This window comes from Ahaetulla prasina, chromosome 2 (assembly GCF_028640845.1).
Source record: "Ahaetulla prasina isolate Xishuangbanna chromosome 2, ASM2864084v1, whole genome shotgun sequence".
Classification (NCBI taxonomy): Eukaryota; Metazoa; Chordata; class Lepidosauria; order Squamata; family Colubridae; genus Ahaetulla; species Ahaetulla prasina.
In genome coordinates this window covers 78,374,788-78,397,166 of record NC_080540.1, presented here as the reverse complement: position 1 = coordinate 78,397,166, position 22,379 = coordinate 78,374,788, and the positions used below count along the sequence as shown (strand labels likewise).

Sequence of the window (22,379 nt, the reverse complement as noted above, 5' to 3'; positions counted from 1 at the left end):
CTTGGCATTTGGAGCCCGAATGAGACTATATGCTTTCCAATTCCTTATAGGCATAGTCACATCTATTCTTTCATTTTGCTCATTCATCCCAAAAAAACCTCTTTGATGTGCTTTACACTGACTCAGCTCATTTTTAATAAAAATTGCTGACTTTAGCAATTGTTCAGGAAAAGTTGGGCCACAGTTTATTTTGGCTAGACAGATCCCTTTTTAAGATGGCATTTATTTGAAACCCTAGTGGCATGAATATTGTCAAAAGAAGAACCCAGTAATAATATTTTAACCATATAACTCACATTCCTCCTCATGCTCTCTTTATCTTTGGATGCAAAGTTGTTAAACAATTATGATTTCTATTTGGGGAGTTGAAAATAAAGACCCCAAGAAGCTCTTATTTTTATTTTTGTCAGAATTAGTTATTAATATATAGCCACAGTTCTTGAACAGTATCTCTACAATGCCTGATTATTGAGCTTTTGACTATAAAATACAGAAAAACATGTTATCAATCAACAGTGTTCAATCTGCGGCTCCATGTGGTCTTGAACAGCTAGTAATTCAGCCCCAGAAGATAATTAAAAATATTTTTAAAAATGAAGTTTTTTATTAATCTAGATTAACTATATTGTATATTTTTATATGTAGCCCAAGATCATTCCTCTTCACTCAGTGTGGCCCAGGCAAGCCAAAAGGCTGGACAACCGTGTTGTAAACTATAAAAATCATGTTGCACACCATAATTTACATGGCTAATAAAAGTGCAATTGTGCCTCTTAAACTGACTTTGCATTTACTTTTGCTTTGAAATGGCTTTGTTAATATTTTGGATAAAATTTATTTTAACATTTTCAATATGGATTTCCCCCAAAGAGCTTAATATTATAAAACAGTGATGTCCCTGTCATATTTATTTCAAGATGGATCAAATACATAATACATAATAACAGAGTTGGAAGGGACCTTGGAGGTCTTCTAGTCCAACCCCCTGCCCAGGCAGGAAACCCTACACCATTTCAGACAAATGGCTATCCAACATGTTCTTAAAAATTTCCAGTGTTGGTGCATTCACAACTTCTGCAGGCAAGTTGTTCCACTTATTGATTGTTCTAACTGTCAGGAAATTTCTCCTTAGTTCTAAGTTGCTTCTCTCCTTGATTAGTTTCCACCCATTGCTTCTTGTCCTGCCTTCAGGTGCTTTGGAGAATAGCTTGACTCCCTCTTCTTTGTGGCAACCCCTGAGATATTGGAACACTGCTATCATGTCTCCCCTAGTCCTTCTTTTCATTAAACTAGACATACTGAGTTCCTGCAACCGTTCTTCATATGTTTTAGTCTCCAGTCCCCTAATCATCTTTGTTGCTCTTCTCTGCACTCTTTCTAGTGTCTCAACCTCTTTTTTACATCGTGGCGACCAAAACTGAATGCAGTATTCCAAGTGTGGCCTTACCAAGGCATTATAAAGTGGCACTAACACTTCACGTGATCTTGATTCTATCCCTCTGTTTATGCAGCCCAGAACTGTGTTGGCTGTTTTGGCAGCTGCGGCACACTGCCAGCTCATATCTAAATGGTTGTCCACCAAATAAACAGTGAGAATTAAAAGTTATATTAAGTGTTATGCCAAGTGTGTCTATCAATCTGTCAAAACACAAAACACAAAATGCCTCTGAACATTTATAAAGCAAATGCCTTTTTTTTATTTCCTGATGGTCCTAACACAGTAAAGCAATGATTTCCTAACAATTTATTAACAAGATCTGGACTGCTGTTTTTCCAAAAAGTGAATTCTATCACCCTGGTTAGGAAAGACACCTGCATGGCTCTTTATGTATCTGCAGACTTTTCCAGCAACTCTGGAAACAAGAGCAGAAGTGACTCTCAACATAAAATATCAGAGTTAGGGAGTAATTAATGTCATTTATTTTAAAACTTTCAGCATGACATCTCATGTCTGGATCTTATCAACCCAATTCATGTTTGTCTGCTCTTGAGTATCTTCAGAGAAAAATGTGATAGATTTGCTACTACGTGTTCTTTCATATAGCTTGTTACAAGACAACTAATGGTTATCTGAAGGTCCCTGAAGTGTTCAGTGGAGAGATATGATTCATGCTGTATTCACATTTATCTCAGTTTAATATCGCCTGATTACATTTCAGCACCAATTCAGATACTGTCATCAACAATGTGTCACAACATTATTTAACACTTTTCTCAAGTGCACTTATTTTTCTCCACTGAATGCTTACAAGCAATGAGAAATTCTGCCTGCCTGCCAATGGTCTGACTTGTGGACTTCAACTCCCAGAGTTCCAGTCCACAAGTCTTAAAGGGACCAAGGTTGGAGACCCCTGATATAGCAGGTCAATATAACGGGGAGGGGGGAGAATGGGCTTCCTTGAAGAAATTCCTTCTCTTTGCTTTGAATGTGATTTATGATGATTCTATGACTTGGCAAGCTCTAGAAGTAATATTTTGCATGCAATGCCTTGGAACGTAACAGCATGCAGGAAAACCTGGCAGAAAATAGCATTTTAATATTAACTGTTCCTTTTTCCTATCACAAACAGATTTATTTTGTCCCCAAAAAAGGTTATTTTGGCAATTCAAATGTAAAACAGATACTTGGGGGTCTTGATTAATATTTCCAAAATAAAGTGGTTGGCAGAGCTGTGATGTGGCTGAAATACCAATCAGAACTATAGCACATGAACAGCAATGCCCTTGCTGGAATGAACTAAGAGCATCTAAGAACATGTTCCCAATTGGTCATTTTAAATATGCATTAAGAACAGTGCCTGCTGTAACTTCTCTGCTGCCATTGGACCTTCTGGCCCAATGTTGATGGAACATTCAAAATGTGGACTCTGCTTTAACATGGATCTCACTGATGGGGGAGAAAGCTGTCTTTTATGGGGTGAACCTTTTGTTTAAGCGTGAAACACGGTTTGGACTGGAGGTTTTCTCCACTCTCAAACAAAAGTAGCATTTAAAAAGCACACCGTGGCATGGTGGTGGTGTGGAACTGTCTGCTCTGTATGATGAACTGATGCAGTCCCCACTGGATCTACCCCAGAATCAGTATTCATGAATGGTTCAAGGCCACTTTGAGGGTGCAGACATATTCTGGGCCAGAATTGCCTAAATTCAAGCGTTTGTAACTGTATTGCCTGAATGTTCTTCCCCCAAAAAGATAACTTTGTATTCTATAATTCCCATATATGTGCCTTATACCTGAGGTGGTTGGAGATATCCAGAGTAAAAGTGTATGATAACACAGGTGGTATATCCATCTCTTGCCTTCTGTTCCAGGATTATATATTCTACTTAGAACCAGAGAAGTTGGAGTCAGGCAAAGGGAAATGCTCATATGACCCGAAGGTGGACACAGTATCAGCATTAATAAGTGAGTTTCTTGGCTGTATAATGTCAGTCTTCCTAGTGAGTAATATATTAGTCAACAGAACCCTTAAAAGAATACTCGGGTATCTCCTTGCATCTGAAGGAGCTACAAAACTCTGGATCCTTTTAAAAAACACCCAAAAAGTTGTAGTAAGATTTTTTTTTTAACTCAGTGAGTTCCTGGGAATTCATTACAAAGAAATGAAGTGAAAGTTATTTAGATTATGTTCTTTCATTTTCACTTATTAAATGAGGCATTGCTTCCCCTGTTGTCATATGATACTGAATTTATTCTTGTTTATTTATTCAACCTAAATGCCGCCCATCTCATCTGGAGGCGACTCTAGGTGGCTTACAATCATTAAATTGTAATGATGTAATGTGGAATTTAATAGATATTTGGTAGAGCTATCAACTATTATTCTGTCATAATTCATTAATTATGAAATAAATGAAATAAAGAGCTTGATATGCCATTAATTCTTGAACTCTCTCAGCAGTTCATAATAAAAATGTTTACAATCAAAACATTAGAAACACTTAAGATAGCAGAAAGAAAAGAACTAATAATTCTAATAATAACTAATAAAAATGAACAAGACTTAAAAGTTCATTTTAAAGGTGATTATGAACAAACTTTGTAAAAGGTAACAAAGACCGTAGGCCCTTCAACACTGCAGAAACTATATTCCAAAGAACCATCGGATGTGGTTAACTTCCCAGCAAATTCAGCAAGCATTGAGATAAATATTATTATTACTTATTAAATTTATATGCTGCTGGTCTCACAACACACGGGAGATATTTTGTTAAATATTCTGGTCCCAAGCAATATAGAGCTTTAAAGATATCCCATCAGGATGCTGAATCCTTTTTAATTCCACTGATCATGCCAAGTCGCCATAATTTCCTCCTGCAGTTTTAACCTTCTTGCCTTCATCTTTTGATAATCAACGAAGTATGTGCTTGGCCATATGAAAGAGAAGGGGAGGAACATGCCTCATTGGTTTCTATCCTCCATTGCCTCATGCAGACTTTTCTGCTTCATGCACCTGCAGATTGATTCCAAGCATGGACCTTCTCTGAACTTTGGCTAAGCGGTGTCTCCCTTTCCCAGATGGCTTCTCCACCTCTTACATGGGAACTCCAGCTCCACAGATCTTTTCCTTAGGAGGAGAGCTGGAGTTACATAAGCTCACAGCAGGGAGATCATGAGGAGTGGTATCATTGTCCTGCTTACCCCATACTAACTAGTGGCACAACAGCTGCACTACATTTCCCTCCCCCTCCCAGTCAGTTCCAGGACTGGCTAGAGTTCTTGCTTCCCACAAATCTCCCAGCCCCTTGATGTGGCCTGCCAGCCTCTGATTTTGTCCAGACACCAGTATCCATTTACAGGACAAGCCCTAAAGTTTAAAATTAATTTGGCAGCAGCTGTGACCCCAGTTTGGGAAAAGCAAGAATTGTGCCCCTGTGCCAGTGCATCAGGGATTGATGAACAGCCTTGCTTGGTTCATTTATTAAGTCCTCTGTTGTGAGCTTTGGAGCAGTAGCATCAGCAGAAAAGCCCCATGTCCCATGCCCACCACATGCTTCAGTTGAATGTTTGCTTATCAAAGCTGCCAAATAAAAAAAGATGTTTGCTTTTTACACCTGACAGGCTGTTTTAAGTCTTTAAGTGGACATGAGGGGTTAGTAGAACAAGACCTACACACACACACACACACACACACACACACACTGGCCTTCTTCTTGCCTTTATTTTCCTAGCAGCTCTTTATAATTCGGCAGAAACTAAGAGCTTGGCCTCAGGCTCATTATGAAATATTCAAAAGTCTTCTAGGTTTGAATTAAGCTGACCTTCAGAATATAGGGATTCATTGGGCTTGTCTTTGCAGACAGGTTAGGACAGGGCATGGGAATTAGGGAAAAGTAAGAAAATCTCTGTACTTCCCTCTTCCTCTTTCCCATACCTTTCTGCCCTTTTGGGGTACAGGCTACACAGTCCCTTCTACTACTAGCTGCATGTACAGTATTTAAAATTTAGGTTGCCTAATGAAGCACTAACCTGAGCAGCAGGTCTTGTGACTAAAGGCAAAACTGTGACAGGAAAAATCGGTTGATAAGATCCACTCTCCCCACACTTCAGCATTGTTATAGTTGGTCCCATTCAGTAAAAGTACATTCTGGATTCAGTTTCTCCTCTTGACCTCTATTAAACACCAAAGTCATCACTAAAGATTTCTAAGGTGGGCTAGCGAATAATCTCCCTAAAACAGCAGTGAAATCCTGCTGGATCTATCTGGTTCATGCGAACCGGTAGCGCCGGCGGTGGGGGGCTCCACCCACCCGCTGGGACGTCACTACGTCCAGTTTTTGACCCTCTGCGCATGTGCAGAAGAGACGCATGTGCACGCTCCCACATGCTCCCATTCCCGAACCAGTAGCAAAGATAAGTGGATTTCACCACTGCCCTAAACATGCTTCCCTTCCCAATATTCAATTCACATTTAGGTTGCCACCCACAATTCTTGTACACAGGGAAAAAAGGGCCTGGGGGAAGCTCCTTTCTAATCTTCGTCTGCTCTGTTCATAGGATATTATATGAAAAATGCAGACAGTGCTCTCTTCTGTTTGTAGACATTCTGGGTTCCTTTGTTATCGTTCATTCAGCAAATCAGCGGAATGCGTAAATGGGCATCCCAGCTGAGTAGGGTATCTTTGCTTTGTTCCTAGCATAGGAAAGAAGGGGGTCATTTATCATCATCTAGCTTAACTTTTCCAGCCCTAATGCCCTCAACACAAAAGTTGTGTTGGGCAACTTTTTCCAGGACACTCTGTCAGCATGTCAGTACAGTAATGACAAGAAATTCAATGAGGCATACCTTAGAACAGAACAATTGTGTTCTCTTCCTCCCCCTCCCCCTGTTTTTGACCCTTGCTTACAGATGAAGAACTCTATGCTGGTGTCTACATTGACTTCATGGGCACAGATGCAGCCATCTTCCGCACTTTGGGCAAGCAGACTGCCATGAGAACTGACCAATACAACTCACGTTGGCTCAATGGTAAGTGAGGGGCATAACACAACAGAGTTTGTAAGGGAGGAGAAGAGAAGGAGATGGTGTTTGACAACTGAGTCCATTGTACAGGCCACAGTGTGGTGTGAAACTGGTTTCTTGAAAATGTTTTTTTTTTCCTGAAAGCAACAGAAATGTTGTCTGTGCAAAGTTGAAGGGTTCCTACATTCACTTTCTTTTGATTGCCCTCTGTTCCTTTAAGAAAGAAATAACAGTTGGCACACTGATACACTAATTTGCTATCATTATGCTTGTGGGGCACCCAGCAATCTCCTTCCTTATTTTTAAATCCCCTCTGTCAATGCACAATGTGGTATATGACTCTCCAGACCTGATTTCTTCCAAGTATATGGTATTGTGCCAAGTCATATCAACTTTCTCTGATTGGTTTCTTTTATTTATCCATATACAGCCTGCTCCTAACTCAGTTACCAATCTTTATTAAGCTCATTGGATCCAATCTCCGTTCTTGGTGCCCTGTGGGTCTTTTTTTATTAGATTTCCATTCCCATGACGTTCTACATATCCTTCAGCTATACCCTCTTTCATGTGAAAGACACATTTCTTTTTCAATCTTCCTCCTTTCTGTTCTATTGTTCTTTGCTCATGCTGTCTATCTATGTCCAAGAAAACAGGATAAAGTTCTTTCTTTCTTTTTTCTTTTTCATGCTTGTAGCATCAACAGATCTGAAATGCCTCATGGGTGGATGGTTTGAAAAATACAGTGCTTGGGGAATATACAGTATATTTGTTTATTTGATGTTGCTCAGTGCCAAACAACTCTGTATGGATTACATTTTAAAAGCAAAAGCAATAAAATATTTAAAAAACCCAAGTGGCGAAGGTCTAGAAGAAAAAAAATCAACAAAAAGCAATCAAAAGAGGTTCCCAACCTTGCCTGGGAGAACAGCAAAGGCTTAAAAAGATTTTGGAACATCATCAGAGTGGGAACCATATGGATCTCTGGGGGGATACTACTGCAGAGGACAGATCCAAATAGCTGAACAAACAGAGGAATACTTGAGGGCAGTCTTACCAGATGGGCAGAAACAAAGGAAGATAGGTAGTTCCTCAAAGATCCAGGCTTCATAGATGATAACTAGTCCCTGGAATTCACCAGGGAGCCCAGAAGCAAACTACACAAGTTTGTGGAGCAGCAGTGTGACATGGGCACACCACGCCACATCCGTCACTTCCTAGGCTGTTGCATTCTAGATCAGTTGTAACCTCTGGGTAATCTTCAAGGGCAGCCCCACGTAGAGCAGACTGCAGTAATCTGCAAATGCTCATTTGTTTACACTTAGCAGATCACATTGCTGGAGGTGACATAACTGTCCTAAGTGACAACTGACCTTTATATAATTTTGTTTAGCCAGCTGGGGAGGAGTACAACTATTATCAGCTGGGAGGCCCCTTTGTTTGCTTCCGTGCCCGTGACATATCTCCCCTGTTCTGTTAATTCAAAAGCAGGCTGTTTCTGGCATTATTCCTCCTTACAAATTTGATGGTCAAGGGCAGGTTTGTACTCTTGTCATTTCTGATAACTGATCCAGAGCATTTAATCCCTTGCCACATCTCCTCCAGCGTGCATCCTGGAATGGGAGCCAATAAGAAAAGATCTTAGCCTCCTGTTGGTTGCAATTCCAGCTGTTAAGGAACAGCACAAACAGCTGAGTAAACTGAGGATGAGTATCATGTTTAGAGGAATATCATTTTAGTAACCTGAAGAGAGCTATCCGTATAAGCAATGCTGGATTACATGGGCCAGCATATGCTTGGCAATTCGTAATACAGATGCTCTAAAGAAAATAACCAAACTTCTCCAAATTGCAAATCTCCTAGAAATTCTTAGACAGTTTTGAAAGTGGACAGGTGTTCTTGCAGCAACATAAATCTTATGCAGAGTCTTATACAAAGGGATGTTTGGGTCAAATTGGGAAGGTTATTAGAAATGGACATCCAAATAATCAGTTTGGATTTACAAAACATTCCATGTCTTCAATGAGAAAAAGAAATAAGTGGACATGATAAGCTCACTGCAATGCTCTCTATTTGGCTGCATTCAATAGCACAGCACAGCATAGCATAGAATTTTTATTGGCCAAATGTGATTGGACACACAAGGAATTTGTCTTGGTGCATACGCTCTCAGTGTACATAAAAGAAAAGATACTTTCATCAAGAATCATAACATACAACCTTTAATGATAGTCCTAGGGTACAAATAAGCAATCTGGAAACAATATCAATATAAATTGTAAGGATACAAGCAACAAAGATACAGTCATACAGTCATAAGTGGAAGGAGATTGGTGATGGGAACGATAAGAAGATTAATAGTAGTGCAGATTTAGTAATAGTTTGACAGCATTGAAGGAATTATTTGTTTAGCAGAGTGATGGCATTCAGGAAAAAACTGTTCTTGTGTCTAGTTGTTCTTGTGTGCAGTGCTCTATAGCGTCGTTTTGAGGGTAGGAGTTGAAACAGTTTATGTCCAGGATGTGAGGGGCCTGTAAATATTTTCACAGCCCTCTTTTTGACTCATGCAGTACACAGGTCCTCAATGGAAGGCAGGTTGGAAGGCAGTTCTAATTATCCTCTGAAGTCTGTATCTGTCTTGCTGGATTGCAGAACCAAACCAGACAGTTATAGAGGTGCAGATGACAGACTCAATAATTCCTCTGTAGAACTAGATCAGCAGCTCCTTGGGCAGTTTGAGCTTTCTGAGTTGGTGCAGAAAGAACATTCTTTGTTGTGCTTTAGAAGATATTATTATTTTTATTATTTTATTTGTCACAACAGTATATATAAGCATAAGCATGAAAATAACTATATAATATATAAGCCGTGTGCACGGTCACTCATGCTCTCGTGACATTTGGCTGGACTACTGCAATGCTCTCTACATGGGGCTCCCCTTGAGGAGCACCCGGAGACTCCAGGTAGTTCAGAATGCAGCTGCGCGGGTGATAGAGGGAGCCCCTCGTGGCTCCCATGTAACACCTCTCCTGCGCAGACTGCACTGGCTGCCTGTGGTTTTCTGGGTGCGCTTCAAGGTTTTGGTAATGATCTTCAAAGCGCTCCATGGCATAGGGCCGGGTTACTTACGGGACCGTCTGCTGCCATTGAATGCCTCCCACCGACCCGTGCGCTCTCACAGAGAGGGACTCCTCAGGGTGCCGTCAGCCAGGCAGTGCCGACTGGCGACGCCCAGGGGAAGGGCCTTTTCTGTGGGGGCTCCCACCCTCTGGAACGAGCTTCCCCCAGGATTTCGTCAACTTCCTGACCTTCGGACCTTCCGCCGCGAGCTTAAGACACATCTATTCATTTGCGCAGGACTGGACTAGGGTTTTAAATTTTTAAACGACTAAATTTTAGCTTTGGTTTAAATTGGGTTTTATTATTTATATCTTATTTTAAATATTTGGCCTTTATAATAAGTTTTTTAGATGAATGTTTTATTTTGTATATTTGTGTGTTTTTATATGGCTGTACACCGCCCTGAGTCCTTAGGGAGATAGGGCAGTATAGAAATACGAATAAATAAATAAATAAATAAATAAAATAAATATATATATATAATGAAAGGAAACAGTAGGACAGGAACGGTAGGCACGTTTGTGCTCTTATGCACGCCTCTTAGGAAAGGGGTGAGATCAATAGTAGACAGTTTTTGGTTAAAGCTTTGGGGACTTTGAGAAGAGACCACAGAGTCAGGTAGTGTATTCCAAGCATTAACAACTCTGTTACTGAAATTATATTTTCTGCAATCAAGATTGAAGCAGTTAACATTAAATTTAAATCTATTGTTTGCTCTTGTATTGTTGTGATTGAAGCTGAAGTAGTCTTTAACAGGAAGGACATTGCAATAGATGATTCTATGAGTTAAACACAGGTCCTGTCAGAGGCGGCGGAGTTCTAAGTTTTCTAAACCCAGGATTTCAAGTCTGGTGGCATAAGGTATTTTGTTGTATTCGGAGGAGTGGAGAACTCTTCTTGTAAAATATTTATGGACACGTTCAATTGTATTGATGTCTGAAATGTGGTATGGGTTCCAGGCAGGTGAGCTGTATTCAAGAATTGGTCTAGCAAATGTTTTGTAAGCTCTGGTTAGTAGTGTAGTGTTTCCGGAGAAGACGCTACATAAGATTAGGTTTACATGCCTTTTTTGCGATTAGTTGCAGTGGGTGTTGGCACTTAGGTCATTGGATATGAAGACTCCAAGGTCTTTGACAGGGTGGGGGTCATCTGTAAGATAATGTCCATCGAGTTTGTATTTAGTGTTTAGATTCTTTTTTCCAATGTGTAAGACAGAGCATTTGCTGGTTGAGATTTGGAGTTGCCAGGTTTTAGATCATTCTGACACAAAGGCAAGGTCTTTTTGAAGGGTAGCTATACTGTTGGTAGTGTTAAATAGTTTGACATTGTCAGCAAAGAGAACACAATTACTTTTAATATGGTGGCAGAGATCATTAATGTATAATATGAAGAGTGTTGGTCCAAGAACACTGCCTTGGGGAACGCCGCTATTGACAGGAACAGGATTTGATAGGGCACTGCCTATTTTGACCACTTGTTGTCTGTTTGACAGGAACACTGTTATCCAATTGTGGAGGGGTCCGGAGATGCTGTAGGATTATAGTTTGAGAAGAAGTTTGTTGTGTACCACTGAGTCAAAAGCTTTACAGCTATGTTACAGTCTATGTAAATTGCATCTATTGTTTTGCCTTGATCAAGATTAGTAGTCCATATATTTTTGCAGTAAAGAAGTTGTAAATTACATGATAATTTTTTTCTGAAACCAAATTGTTTATTAGAGAGTAGATTGTTTGTTTCTAGGTGGAGGGTAATGGATTGATTGATGATAGATTCCATAACTTTACAGGTGACACAGCATAGAGAGATTGGTCTGTAATTTTCAACTAAGCTGGGGTCTCCTTTTTTGAAGACAGGGATGACCGTGGCTAGTGACCAAAGTTTGGGAAGGGAACTGGTCATGAAGGCTTTTCCAAAGATTATGCTTAGGGGTTCTGCTATATTAGTGGAAAGCTTTTTTAAGAAGTATGCACATAGTTCATCAGGTCCTATAGATAGGGATTGTTTCAGTTTGCAAAGAGCTTTTTCAACATTTTCTTCAGTGAAATCTATATGTGTTAGGTCATTGTTGGTGCGGTTGGGGAATGTCGGGTATGAGCCATCGCTGTTAACAAAGACTGAGCTGAAGAATGTGTTAAAGAGGTTTGCTTTAACTGTTTCATCATTATTTTCTTTGCCGTTAGATTCTTTTAGTGGTGGGATAGATCTCGAGTCATTAAGTTTGTTGTTCACAAAATTATAAAAAGCACGATTGGAATTTGTGCGCAGAAGGTCTTCTTCTTGCTTGGTGTGGTAATTTGTGCATTCAATTTTTATTTGGTTGCATATATCTCTGTAGCGGTTTTTGAAATTTGCAAATTTAGTAAGATTTCCCAGTGTTTCACATTTCTGCCTACACAATCCCAGGCGAGTGAAAACCCCCAAGCATGTCTTCTTCTTCTGCCTGTTTTACAGAGACATCCACCACTAGCTAGGTTTGCCAGGCCATACAAACCAATATTACATTTTCAGGCTATTTTCTGATTCCCACATAATGCATACTGTTGCCACGTTCTGCCAAACAACCTGCAAAACTTCCTAGGAATTGGGCTGCTGGCTAGAACCAATCATGCCCAATGCTTGCCTGAGTGTTACATTGCTATCTCTAATCTGTTAAGCATTGCAAATTCTATTGCAGTAGCTTTTTTAAAAAAAATTTTTTAGATAGCACAGTTTATTATCTTATTATATTTTATTCATCAGCTGAATTTTAGCCAAACTTTAATTTTAGTTAACCTAATCGTGGTTTTTAAAGCAGTTTTATAGCTTTTCCCTTTACTATCTTTTAGCACAACAATAGCCCAACTTTGGTTATCATCCACTGAAAGGAAAGCAGGTGTCCATAAAAGGACTTGCAGAGTTGATCAACTTACTCCTAGCAATATTCTGCTGATTCCCGTGAAAACATAGGCTATGTCCAAATAAATTCTTAATCTTCTAAGTTATAAATGTTTTCCTGAATATAGCACAAACCATGCCATGAAGTACTGTGATATATTACTTGAAAAGAAGCTTTATTTCTTTTCTTAACCATCCTACGTGCAGCTAAACTACCGTGGACACCTTCTTTAATATGCTAATACATAGGATGGGTCTATAGGAGCTGAACAGAAAATAAGCTGATGCAAGAAATAAAGCACTGAGTGTGGTTTCTATTTAGATAAGGGAATGCAGAACTAACAAATTTGGGGTGGCTTTGTTGCCCAAATGTTGAGAAACACTACCTCAGCACTTTTATCTAGTATGCATTCCTGTTCGCTCTTTTCAAGCACTGCTGTGTAAGTAAAGAATTCTTTATTTCCTCTTTTTACATTACAAATGGGATAATACGTGCATAAGAGCACCAAGGGTGCCTACCGTTCCTGTCCTAATGTTCCCTTTGGTTGTATTCAATTTGTGTGGCTATTTCATGCTTGTATTTATATATATTGTGTTTGACTAAATAAATAAATAAATAAAAATAAATAAATCATATAAGGAGCAGAATTCAGAACACCACCAGAGTGGACTATGGCCCAGTTAATCAGGCCGCTTGCTACGTTTTCTGCAGAGCTGCGATGAATAGCTGCTTAACTCACTGAACACTGTGTCAACATTTATTTCTGTTGGCTGAGACAAAGACTTGCAACTATCATCACATTCCAGGAGGGGGTTTCACTGCAACGAACAGCAATAGTTGTGGGATTCGCTCCAAAAGTAGTTGAGATTCTTTTGGGAGGGTGGTGAGGCTGGGGTATGAAATATTGCCCAAAGAAATGTTGTTGTTTTTTAAATTAAAGTGTAAAACATTTAAACCATAATTAATTTACAGAGGTAAACCTTAAAGGCAACTTGCATGTTAGATGTCAGTAAGAAAGGAACTAAAAATCAAACTATCAGCATAGTAAGGGTCTTATACAAATCGACGCATTCACATCTACGGTATCATGTACGATTCTGATTACCATATTTGAAAAAGGTTATATAGCTGAAAAAATGCAGATGAGGCAATCAAAAGGATTGGTGTTTCAAATGCTTTCGTTTAAGAAAAAGCTGGGTCTTTACACAGCATGTACCGGTAATTAAGCTATGAATATTTCGATCAGTTTTAAAAAAGACATTCAAGGAATATAGATCTATTGATCCAGAGTCCCAAGACTCTGGGTTGGATGTGACAGGCTTTAAAATTCAAGAGAGCCAAAGCAGGACATTGACACGTCTCCATCTCCTACTTGCGAACACCCAAATTGCCACTGTAAAAAACCCAAAATGTAGGGAAAAAGTTGACCCTGCCTTGATTCAGCATTTATATAGAAATATTTCATAAGAAGAGTCCTCCACTCCTCCGCTCGCAACAAAATACCTTATGCCACCAGACTTGAAATTTGGGGCTTAAAAAATTTAGAACTATGCCACCTTCGGTATGACCTAAGCATAGCTCTGTGATGGCAAACCTATGGCACACGTACCAGAGGTAACACACAGAGCCCTTTTTGTGGGCATGCACGCCATTGCCAGTTGCTGTTTTGGCAGCTGGTCTTCGCAGGCACTGGAGTGCTGGAAAAGGGCCTGAAAAGGACCAAAAAACGGCCAAAAATATGGCCAAAAACAGCCCCAAAACAGGCATGTGCATGCTGGCCGGTTGTCTTTGGATTTCCGGTGCTACAACATGGGCACATGCACGCACATTCCAGTTTGGGCACTCAGTGCCAAAAAGGTTCGCCATCACTGGCATAGCTCATAAAATCATCTCCTACAATGTCCTTCCTGTCAATGACTACTTCAGCTTCAACCACAACAATACACAAGCACGCAATAGATACAAAGTCAAGGTAAACCGCACCAAACTCGATTGCAGAAAATATTACTTCAGCAACAGAGTGGTCAGTGCCTGGAATGCACTACCTGACTCTATGGTTTCATCCCAAAACCCCCAAAATTTTAACCTTAGACTGGCTATTGTTCACCTCACCCCATTCCCAAGAGGTCTGTAAGGGGGGTGCGTAAGAGCAAAAACATGCCTACCATCCCTGTCCTAATGTCCCCTTTTATTCGTATCCATTTCATGTATTCATAATCATGTTTATACTTATATCTGTAAACTTATATATGCTTGTACTTTTTATACTCAACTAAAATTCCAATATTCTTTTAGGATCCAGAAAATTCACCAAATTACTTCACAGTTCCAAAAAAACCAAGATTAGTTTGGTACGCACCATGAGAATGGAAATATAAATTAGTGCTGGTGAATTTTCCTGCAGTTGCAGTATTAAAATTGCTTCTATTCTCTGACAAGATAATTTATCTTCTAACTTTTGGGGAAGCAACAGATTAAAAGCCAGTTTAGTGTAGCAGTTAAAGCATCAGCTAGAAACCGGAAGACCCACCTTGGGCACAAAGCCAGCTGGATGACCTTGGGCCAGTCACTTTCTCTCAGCCCTAGGAAGGAGACAATGACAAACCACTTCAGGAAAACCTTGCCAAGAAAATTGCAGAGACTCATCCAACCAGGAATATGATGCTGACTTGAAGGCACCCTCCTCCGCCAAAAAAAAAAGTCAGATCAGGTTTCCGGTATGTGAACACAGATGTTTCAAGCTAATTTCCCCATGTGAGCTATTCAAAAGAGACATTGCAGGTCAAGAAAGAATTCTGCGAACAAAATATGTGCTCCAAAAAGTGAGACCCAACTTTTGGCATGCAACAACTTTCTTTCAGTCTAGATCATTTTTCAACTGAGAATTTAATTTCAGATAAAAGAATTGTGTCCCAGACAAGGCTACAGAAAATGTGAGGCAAATAGCTGCAATTAACAGAACAAGCAATATGTTCCATTGTAATATGCTAGGAAAAATTGCCAGTTGATAGAGTTTCGAGCCAGTTAACTTGGCAGTGCTTTGTATTCTGGAACAATAAGCTAAGTTCAAGCCTTAACTAAAGTAGATTTGGAGCATGAAAAGAAAATGGAAGATGCTCCTTTTTCTGTGGGTGAATCCTGACACCAAAATGCTGCTGAGGAATTGTACAGGGGTTGTTGCACCTGTATTCTCTATTTTCTTAAACGATATGCTGAGGATCAATTTGGCATTTCAGATGGCTCACTTCTGCGGCAAAAATGTAGCTAGTAGGCTCCAGCCATGTATTTCATTATTTTACCCTTCAAATTAACATTTGAAAACAATGTGTAGAAATGTCTGAAGGCCACACCAACGCTTTAGAGGGCTCAGTTTGGCTACCACTGCTGTAAATTTCTGGAGAATGGGAGGAATATTTGGGGACTATTTCCCCAGTTCTTTTCTCCTAGTAATTGTCTTGGTTTTATTCCCCTCTGCAGATCCAGCATTTGTCCATGCAAAGCTCATCCCAGACAGTGCTGAGAAAAATGATGACAAGCTGTATTTTTTCTTTCGAGAAAAAGCCACCGATTCTCCACAGAGCCCAGTTGTCTATTCCCGCATTGGACGCATTTGCTTGGTGAGTGCAGAAGAACCGCACTGGGTGATGTTGAGAGTTTCCCATACAAAAAAAAAAAAATCTACATAACTCTAAACATTTCTGTATTCCCCCATCCACCTTTTTCAAAAGGTAAAAACCTCCTCTGCCCTCATTGTTATCCTACCTCTTATCATACTTTGGTATATTGTTCTATAGCTAGAATATCTGTCCATTTCCCTACAGTCGTCTTTCTTGCTCCTATAATTTTCCCCTGTGGGAACATTTCAAAAAAAAAGAGTCTAATATTCCAGTTTAAGAGCAAGCCTAAAATAAACCCTATTGATTCCAGCATGGTTAGGTTGCAGTTAAAAACTATAGCCTCTGTGGCTTTAAAAAATAATCATGACATTTACAGTATATCCTAGACAGAACATATAGCACTTCTATGTTGTTTCTTATGCCAACAACCTGGTGAAATGAGTTTTGCTGAGAGCAAGAATGACAAGCCCACCCTTAACCACTGAAATTCCATGATTGAGATAGAATTTCAACCTAAATCACGGCTCTTCTTTGGTTTAGAATGACGATGGAGGCCATTGCTGCCTAGTAAATAAATGGAGCACATTCCTAAAGGCACGGCTCATCTGTTCTGTCCCAGGGCCTGATGGAATTGAAACACACTTCGATGAACTCCGTATGTATATTCATGGCAGGGATTGCATGTGTATGTGGTGGTGTGGAGGGGAGAAATGGAAAGAGATGAGGGAATATGTAAGAGAGCCATTGAAGCCCTAAGCAATTTAGGAGATGGCCTAGTCTGCGAAGCTCAGGCAGATTTCCCACTGGCAGCCAATAGATTAGATCAGCTCTGTTAACAGCATTGCTATCTCTGAAAAAAAATGCTTGTATAGTTTTAATTTAAAATGAAAAACTTTTTCTCCTAAATTCTAAATAAAAATGAGAGTAATTTTCTGTCAGTGCAGAGCTAAGATATTTATTTTTTGCTACACTTAAGGAATGCTTAAGGAAGAAAAAAAAGAAAGAGAAAAATACTGAAGTTTATCTTCAGGATATTTGATAATACTTCACCTCTCTCATCCATGTGGATTATAGATAGTGGAACTGCTGTGGTATCAAGCTGGGGAAGTCTGTCTTACATGCAAAGTGTCCCACAACTTCATTGAGTAGATGATATACGTATAATTTGGACAATTTTTTAAAAAATAGTATGCAGTAGAACCTCTGGTCTTTTTTTTTGGTTATGGTCGTTCAAGCGTTCAAGAACCTCTGGTCTTGAACGCTTGAACGACCATAACCAAATCGGGTTCCAACCAAAAAATTCACATTTTTTTTCCCCCATTGCTGATTTCTTGTTCCATGCCAATTTTTTTTTGGGAAGTGCCAAATTTCCAAAATTAGATTCGGGTTATGACCAAATCTGTTTGCGACCAAAGTTATGGAACGAATTGTGGTTGTGACCAGAGGTTCTACTGTGACTTGAAGAGACAACAAGCACAGTCATTTAGATTAATGAAACCATGGATATTTGCCTAAAACCAAGAAGACTAAACTAGCATTTGGAATGATTCAATAAACATTAAAAGGCAGTTTGGAAGCTTTTGATAGTTAAGATTGAAGGTCAGAGAAGGGGAGATAAGAAATGGTAGCAGCAATGACTTTTGACAGGGTTTTTAAAATGTGTGATTTTTCAGCCATGAATGAAATGCTTTGCTGAAAAAAAGAGGTCATTTTTCTCAAAGCAAATCTGTATGCTACTGTCCTCATGTCCTACCTGCAGGCTTTCTGGAGTTTGCCATTTAGATGGCTGTTGTAGGAAACAGGACTTAAAATAGGCTTTTTCTTAAAGGATCTCCTTTGATATAAACAGCTGTGTATCAAAACCTGTTGGTCAGGAGGGGTAGAAGAGGGAGAAGGAAGGTGTAGGGTGGAGGGAGGAGAGGATGTAGATAAGAGAAGGAGAGGAAGGTCTGGAAAGTAGAAGAAGGTAGAAGAGGGAAGAGTGTTAAAAAGGGGGGTGATGACTGGGCAAGCCCGACTAATTGTATATAACTGTACATTGGATGAGCTGTTTGATATGATTGTAAAAATAAAACTTTTTTATGAAAAAAAACAAACCAGAAAAAAAAATGGTCAGATTCATTCTGGAAGCCCATCACAAACTGTTTCTTTGAGTTGCATTGACTAGCTTGCAGCACTTGCTGAAAAGGAAGGATGAGTGGGGGGAAAGGAAGCTTTGAGTTACCAGATGTAAAGATCAGGGCTGGCTTTCAGATAATCGAAGCTCATTCAAGCAGGGAGGCTGCTTAACCTCCTGACAGATGTTGTATTTGGGGGCAAAGCGAAGACGAGGGGCTCCAGGATGGGTGTGATTAATGTTGGGCATCCCATTTGCTAGAGAGGCAGCCGCAATCACTTAGCGGGCTGCTTGTCAGCTTCCTCTCAACACCTGCTTAACAAATGGCTGTTGGTCATTCGAGGATAAGTCCCGCTGCAGCTTTTAGCATCATCAAAAGCCTTTGATGGAGTCTGTCCTGCCAGGGCACAAGTTAGCATTGGGCCTTCCCCATGCTTGCTTTGCTTCACTTCCTCAGAATTATTACCACAGGCAATCTTCATTCCCTGGGTTCTTCTGGAATCTCTTGGCAGGGCTCCTGCCTGCTTACAGGAAGGATCTCTTAGATCAGCATCTGAGGCTGAATTAGAAGCAACATCTGCATTCTTTCCTGTACAGGGACATTTTTGATTCCCATTTGGAAGTGAAATGAGAGGTTAAATAAAAACCGAAAGTTGAGCATGTCTGAAAATCTGCTGAAACATGCCAAAAAAAAAGAAGAGTGTATGGTTTTAGACAATCCAGGTTTAATGATCATTTCTTGTATTTTAAACATTTTTTCTAATCTAGCATGATAAAAAGGAAGCATCTGATGCTTATTAGATGTTATTGCAGATTAGTTGGAGAGTAGTTTTTAACAGATTAATGGAATTTGATTTAACCTCTGTCATCATCCAGTGGACTCAGGTCTCTTCTGGTCCACTACAACTCTATATCTACATAAAGCTCCCCATGACTTTATGTAGAGCTGTGGTGGCACAGTGGTTAGAATGCAGTATTGCAGGCTACTTCTGCTGACTGCTGGCTGGCTGCAATTTGGCAGTTTGAATCTCACCAGGCTCAAGGTAGACTCAGCCTTCCATCCTTTGGAGGTGGGTAAAATGAGGACCCAGATTGTTGGGGGCAATAGGCTGGCTCTATAAACTGCTTAGAGAGGGCTGTAAAGCACTGTGAAGGGATATATAAGTGTAAGTGCTATTGCTATAATGCTGGGCTGGGTTGAGCTGGGGTTGCTTGTTTTGCCAAAGACTGTGAGTTTCTTAACCATTTGCACCACTTTGTATGGCAGAATTATATACTAGAAGAAACAGGGAATGTAAAGTCCCAAATCTATTTCTCGTAAGCTACCATAGATTTGATTTGATAGCTCACCCCCCCCACACACACACACACCAAGATAGGTAGCTCCACACACAAATAGCCAGAATATCAGCCAAAAAAGTTGCTCCCGGTATACCTGGGTTAACTTCAGATTCCTTCGATTATCTGCTGCTGAATCACCAGGATAGTTAGTTGTGCTGTGTGATTGACTCTCTCCTTTCTCTTCAAGAGGATGTCTTCATCCAGCAGACCCAGGATGTGAAGAATCCCATTATTTATGCTGTTTTTGCAGCCTCTGGGTGAGTGTTTCATATTGAAGACTCATAATAGTCTATCTTTTAGCCTTCTTGAGCAAAATCCCCCAGCTTAACTTGAAGTCAAAATAATGGTAAAAGCAGATGCCATTTGACCCCATTCTGTGAATATTGGCCATCTGCTCCCTGCCGAACCAAGGAGGGTTTGGAACAAAGATTGGGTCCTTGTAGAATTTTCTGGCAGAGCTGGAACACAGCCTAGAAGTATTGGCTGCCAAGTGTAGGGTTTTCCCACAAACTGCACCCTAAGCAGCTGTAGCTGAGACTTGATCATTCAGGGAGGAAGGTAAATGGTGGCTCTTCCTCCTTTCCAAGATACATTTTTGCTCAGAAGGATCAAGGATGTATCACGTAGCCTTAGAGCAGCAAGCAGCAGCAGCAGCAGCTAATGCCATTTTCCTCCATGCTTCTTTCTAACTGTAATGACTGATACTGGAATGTTATCTTGTTGAGTTTGATAACTCCAAAACATCTGTTTGAGACTGGCCTCAAACTCCAACATTGCTTTGTCTTTCCAACACTGATAGCAGTGACCTGATATCTAAACAGCTGCCACAAAGAAGAGGGAGTCAAGCTATTCTCTCTGAGGGCAGGACAAGAAGCAATGGGTGGAAACTAATCAAGTAGAGAAGCAACCTAAAACTAAGGAAACATTTCCTGACAGTTAGAACAATTAATCAGTGGAATGACTTGCCTCCAGAAATTGTGGATGCTCGAACTCTGGAGATTTTTAAGAACAGATTGCACAGCCATCTATCTGAAATGGCATAGGGTTTCCTGATTGAGCAGGGGGTTGGACTTGAAGACCTCCAAGGTCCCTTCCAACTCTGTTATTCCCTACCCCAACCTTTTCCTAATCCTGGCTTCTTGTGGCTTTGGTGCGATCGGAGATTTAAGGGAATGCCAAGAGTTTTCCAGCGACCAAAGGTGAATGAAGAAGAATGTTTCTCCCATTGAAACAGAAGGGCAGGGGGAAAAAATACAAATGATAACCAGTATTTTTACATGAAAGAGATTATTAACATCTGAGATGAATGCGCAATTGTTGTTTGTCTTTCTTTGCCCAGGTCTGTGTTTAAGGGTTCTGCCGTGTGTGTCTACTCCATGGCTGACATTCGCATGGTCTTCAATGGACCGTTTGCCCACAAGGAAGGTCCCAACTATCAGTGGATGCCTTACACTGGCAAAATGCCTTATCCTCGTCCAGGCACCGTAAGCATCGGTTAGATCTCCAGCAGGTTCCTTCTCTCAGGTTGCTGACCTTGGGACGTTGATCTCTCTTCCTGATGAAAATATATGTTCTCCTAAGAATACCCATTTTATGTATGACCATTTGAATATATACATAAGCAAATATTTATGGATTGACAGGATATGTAGAAGTGTGTGTAAGACAGAATGTGCACCAATGCACAATTTAAGAGTCGTTTGTGTGTACACGTACATTAATAGAATTCCTTTGAAATGAAAGAGGGGAAAGTGGTGTTTTTTTAGATGACATGTTCTTTGGCACCTCAAACTAAAGGGTTTTAAATACCACGGCTAATAAATACCTTTTAAGTAAAACCCCAGAGAAATACTCCACAGTTGTGCAAGCTAGAAAGTCCTGGGTGCTAACTAAGCTCTTCCCCTTTCTGCATTTTTCACAGTTGCAGTGAAAGACATTACCGATGACATTCCCTGTTGGAAAATGTCTTAAGCTGTTCTTCCTGTTGATCCAACTCCTGCTTCGGTAGCCCAGTTTCTCCTCTTCTGGTTCCCCTACTGCCTGCATGCTGGGATTCTCTTGACACTTCACTGCATTCCTTTCCTGGTGCTTCCCCAGTTTCTTTTGTATCACGTCCTCTGGTGCTGCACAGCTCATCTCTTTCAGTGCTCGACATTTGGCCACCACGTGTGAGGCTGATTAGCATTTCCTCTCTAGATTGGTGGTCTCTCATTTACTGGCATCCTTTCTTTGTTGGCAAAATATTCCAAAATAAGGAGAAATCATTGTTTCGTTTCATTGGCTCAGAGAATGCGGTTTTCCAGACTCTTTTACTTGTATAACCCCCTGGGCCAAAAAGAAAAAAGAAAAAAAAAAGACCAGTCTTTGCTATATATGGGGAGGCTTCCAGAAAACCCAAAGAGCAGGCTGGGTTTGGCTCCCACAGCTGAGCAGCTGCTCCAGATGGGATTCTGAAGGGTGGGGGGGGCGTTTATGAGCATTACTAAAACACTCCACAATCTAAGAATTACATTGATGTTAGCAAATGAGAGATGCACAAAGAAAATTTCAGCCTAAGCGGGTCAGCCTGGTAAAGCAATGAAAAGTAAACTGATGGATAGGCCAAAGGAGTTGGATCTCTTTAAGGCTGAGGAGAAGAAGTTCTGATGGCTCCACTCGGCAACAAATATTCTCTTGCCCTGTAAACTCCTCAAATCTTTCCTTCTCCCAGAATGAACCCTGAGCTTGTCGATCAGAAAGGTCGGCAGTTCAGCAGTTCGAATCCTTAGTCTAGGTCTCCTGCCTGAGCTACGTGGACTAGATGACCTCCAAGGTCCCTTCCAACTCTGTTACTGCTATTATTTTAAAAT

The 22,379-nt window shown here is 40.3% G+C and overlaps 1 protein-coding gene across 7 annotated transcripts in view; it reads left to right on the top strand.

The window, feature by feature from the left end:
• Positions 1 to 22,379, top strand: part of SEMA3F (semaphorin 3F) — a 159,070-nt gene that overhangs the window by 119,867 nt on the left and 16,824 nt on the right. For all 7 annotated transcript variants that reach the window (XM_058168332.1, XM_058168331.1, XM_058168335.1 and 4 more), the window contains 6 exons: positions 3,313 to 3,406; positions 6,351 to 6,470; positions 15,934 to 16,073; positions 16,614 to 16,728; positions 19,718 to 19,787; positions 20,870 to 21,014. In XM_058168332.1, the coding sequence (XP_058024315.1) occupies positions 3,313 to 3,406; positions 6,351 to 6,470; positions 15,934 to 16,073; positions 16,614 to 16,728; positions 19,718 to 19,787; positions 20,870 to 21,014 (684 nt within the window). The remainder of the gene's footprint in view (positions 1 to 3,312; positions 3,407 to 6,350; positions 6,471 to 15,933; positions 16,074 to 16,613; positions 16,729 to 19,717; positions 19,788 to 20,869; positions 21,015 to 22,379) is intronic.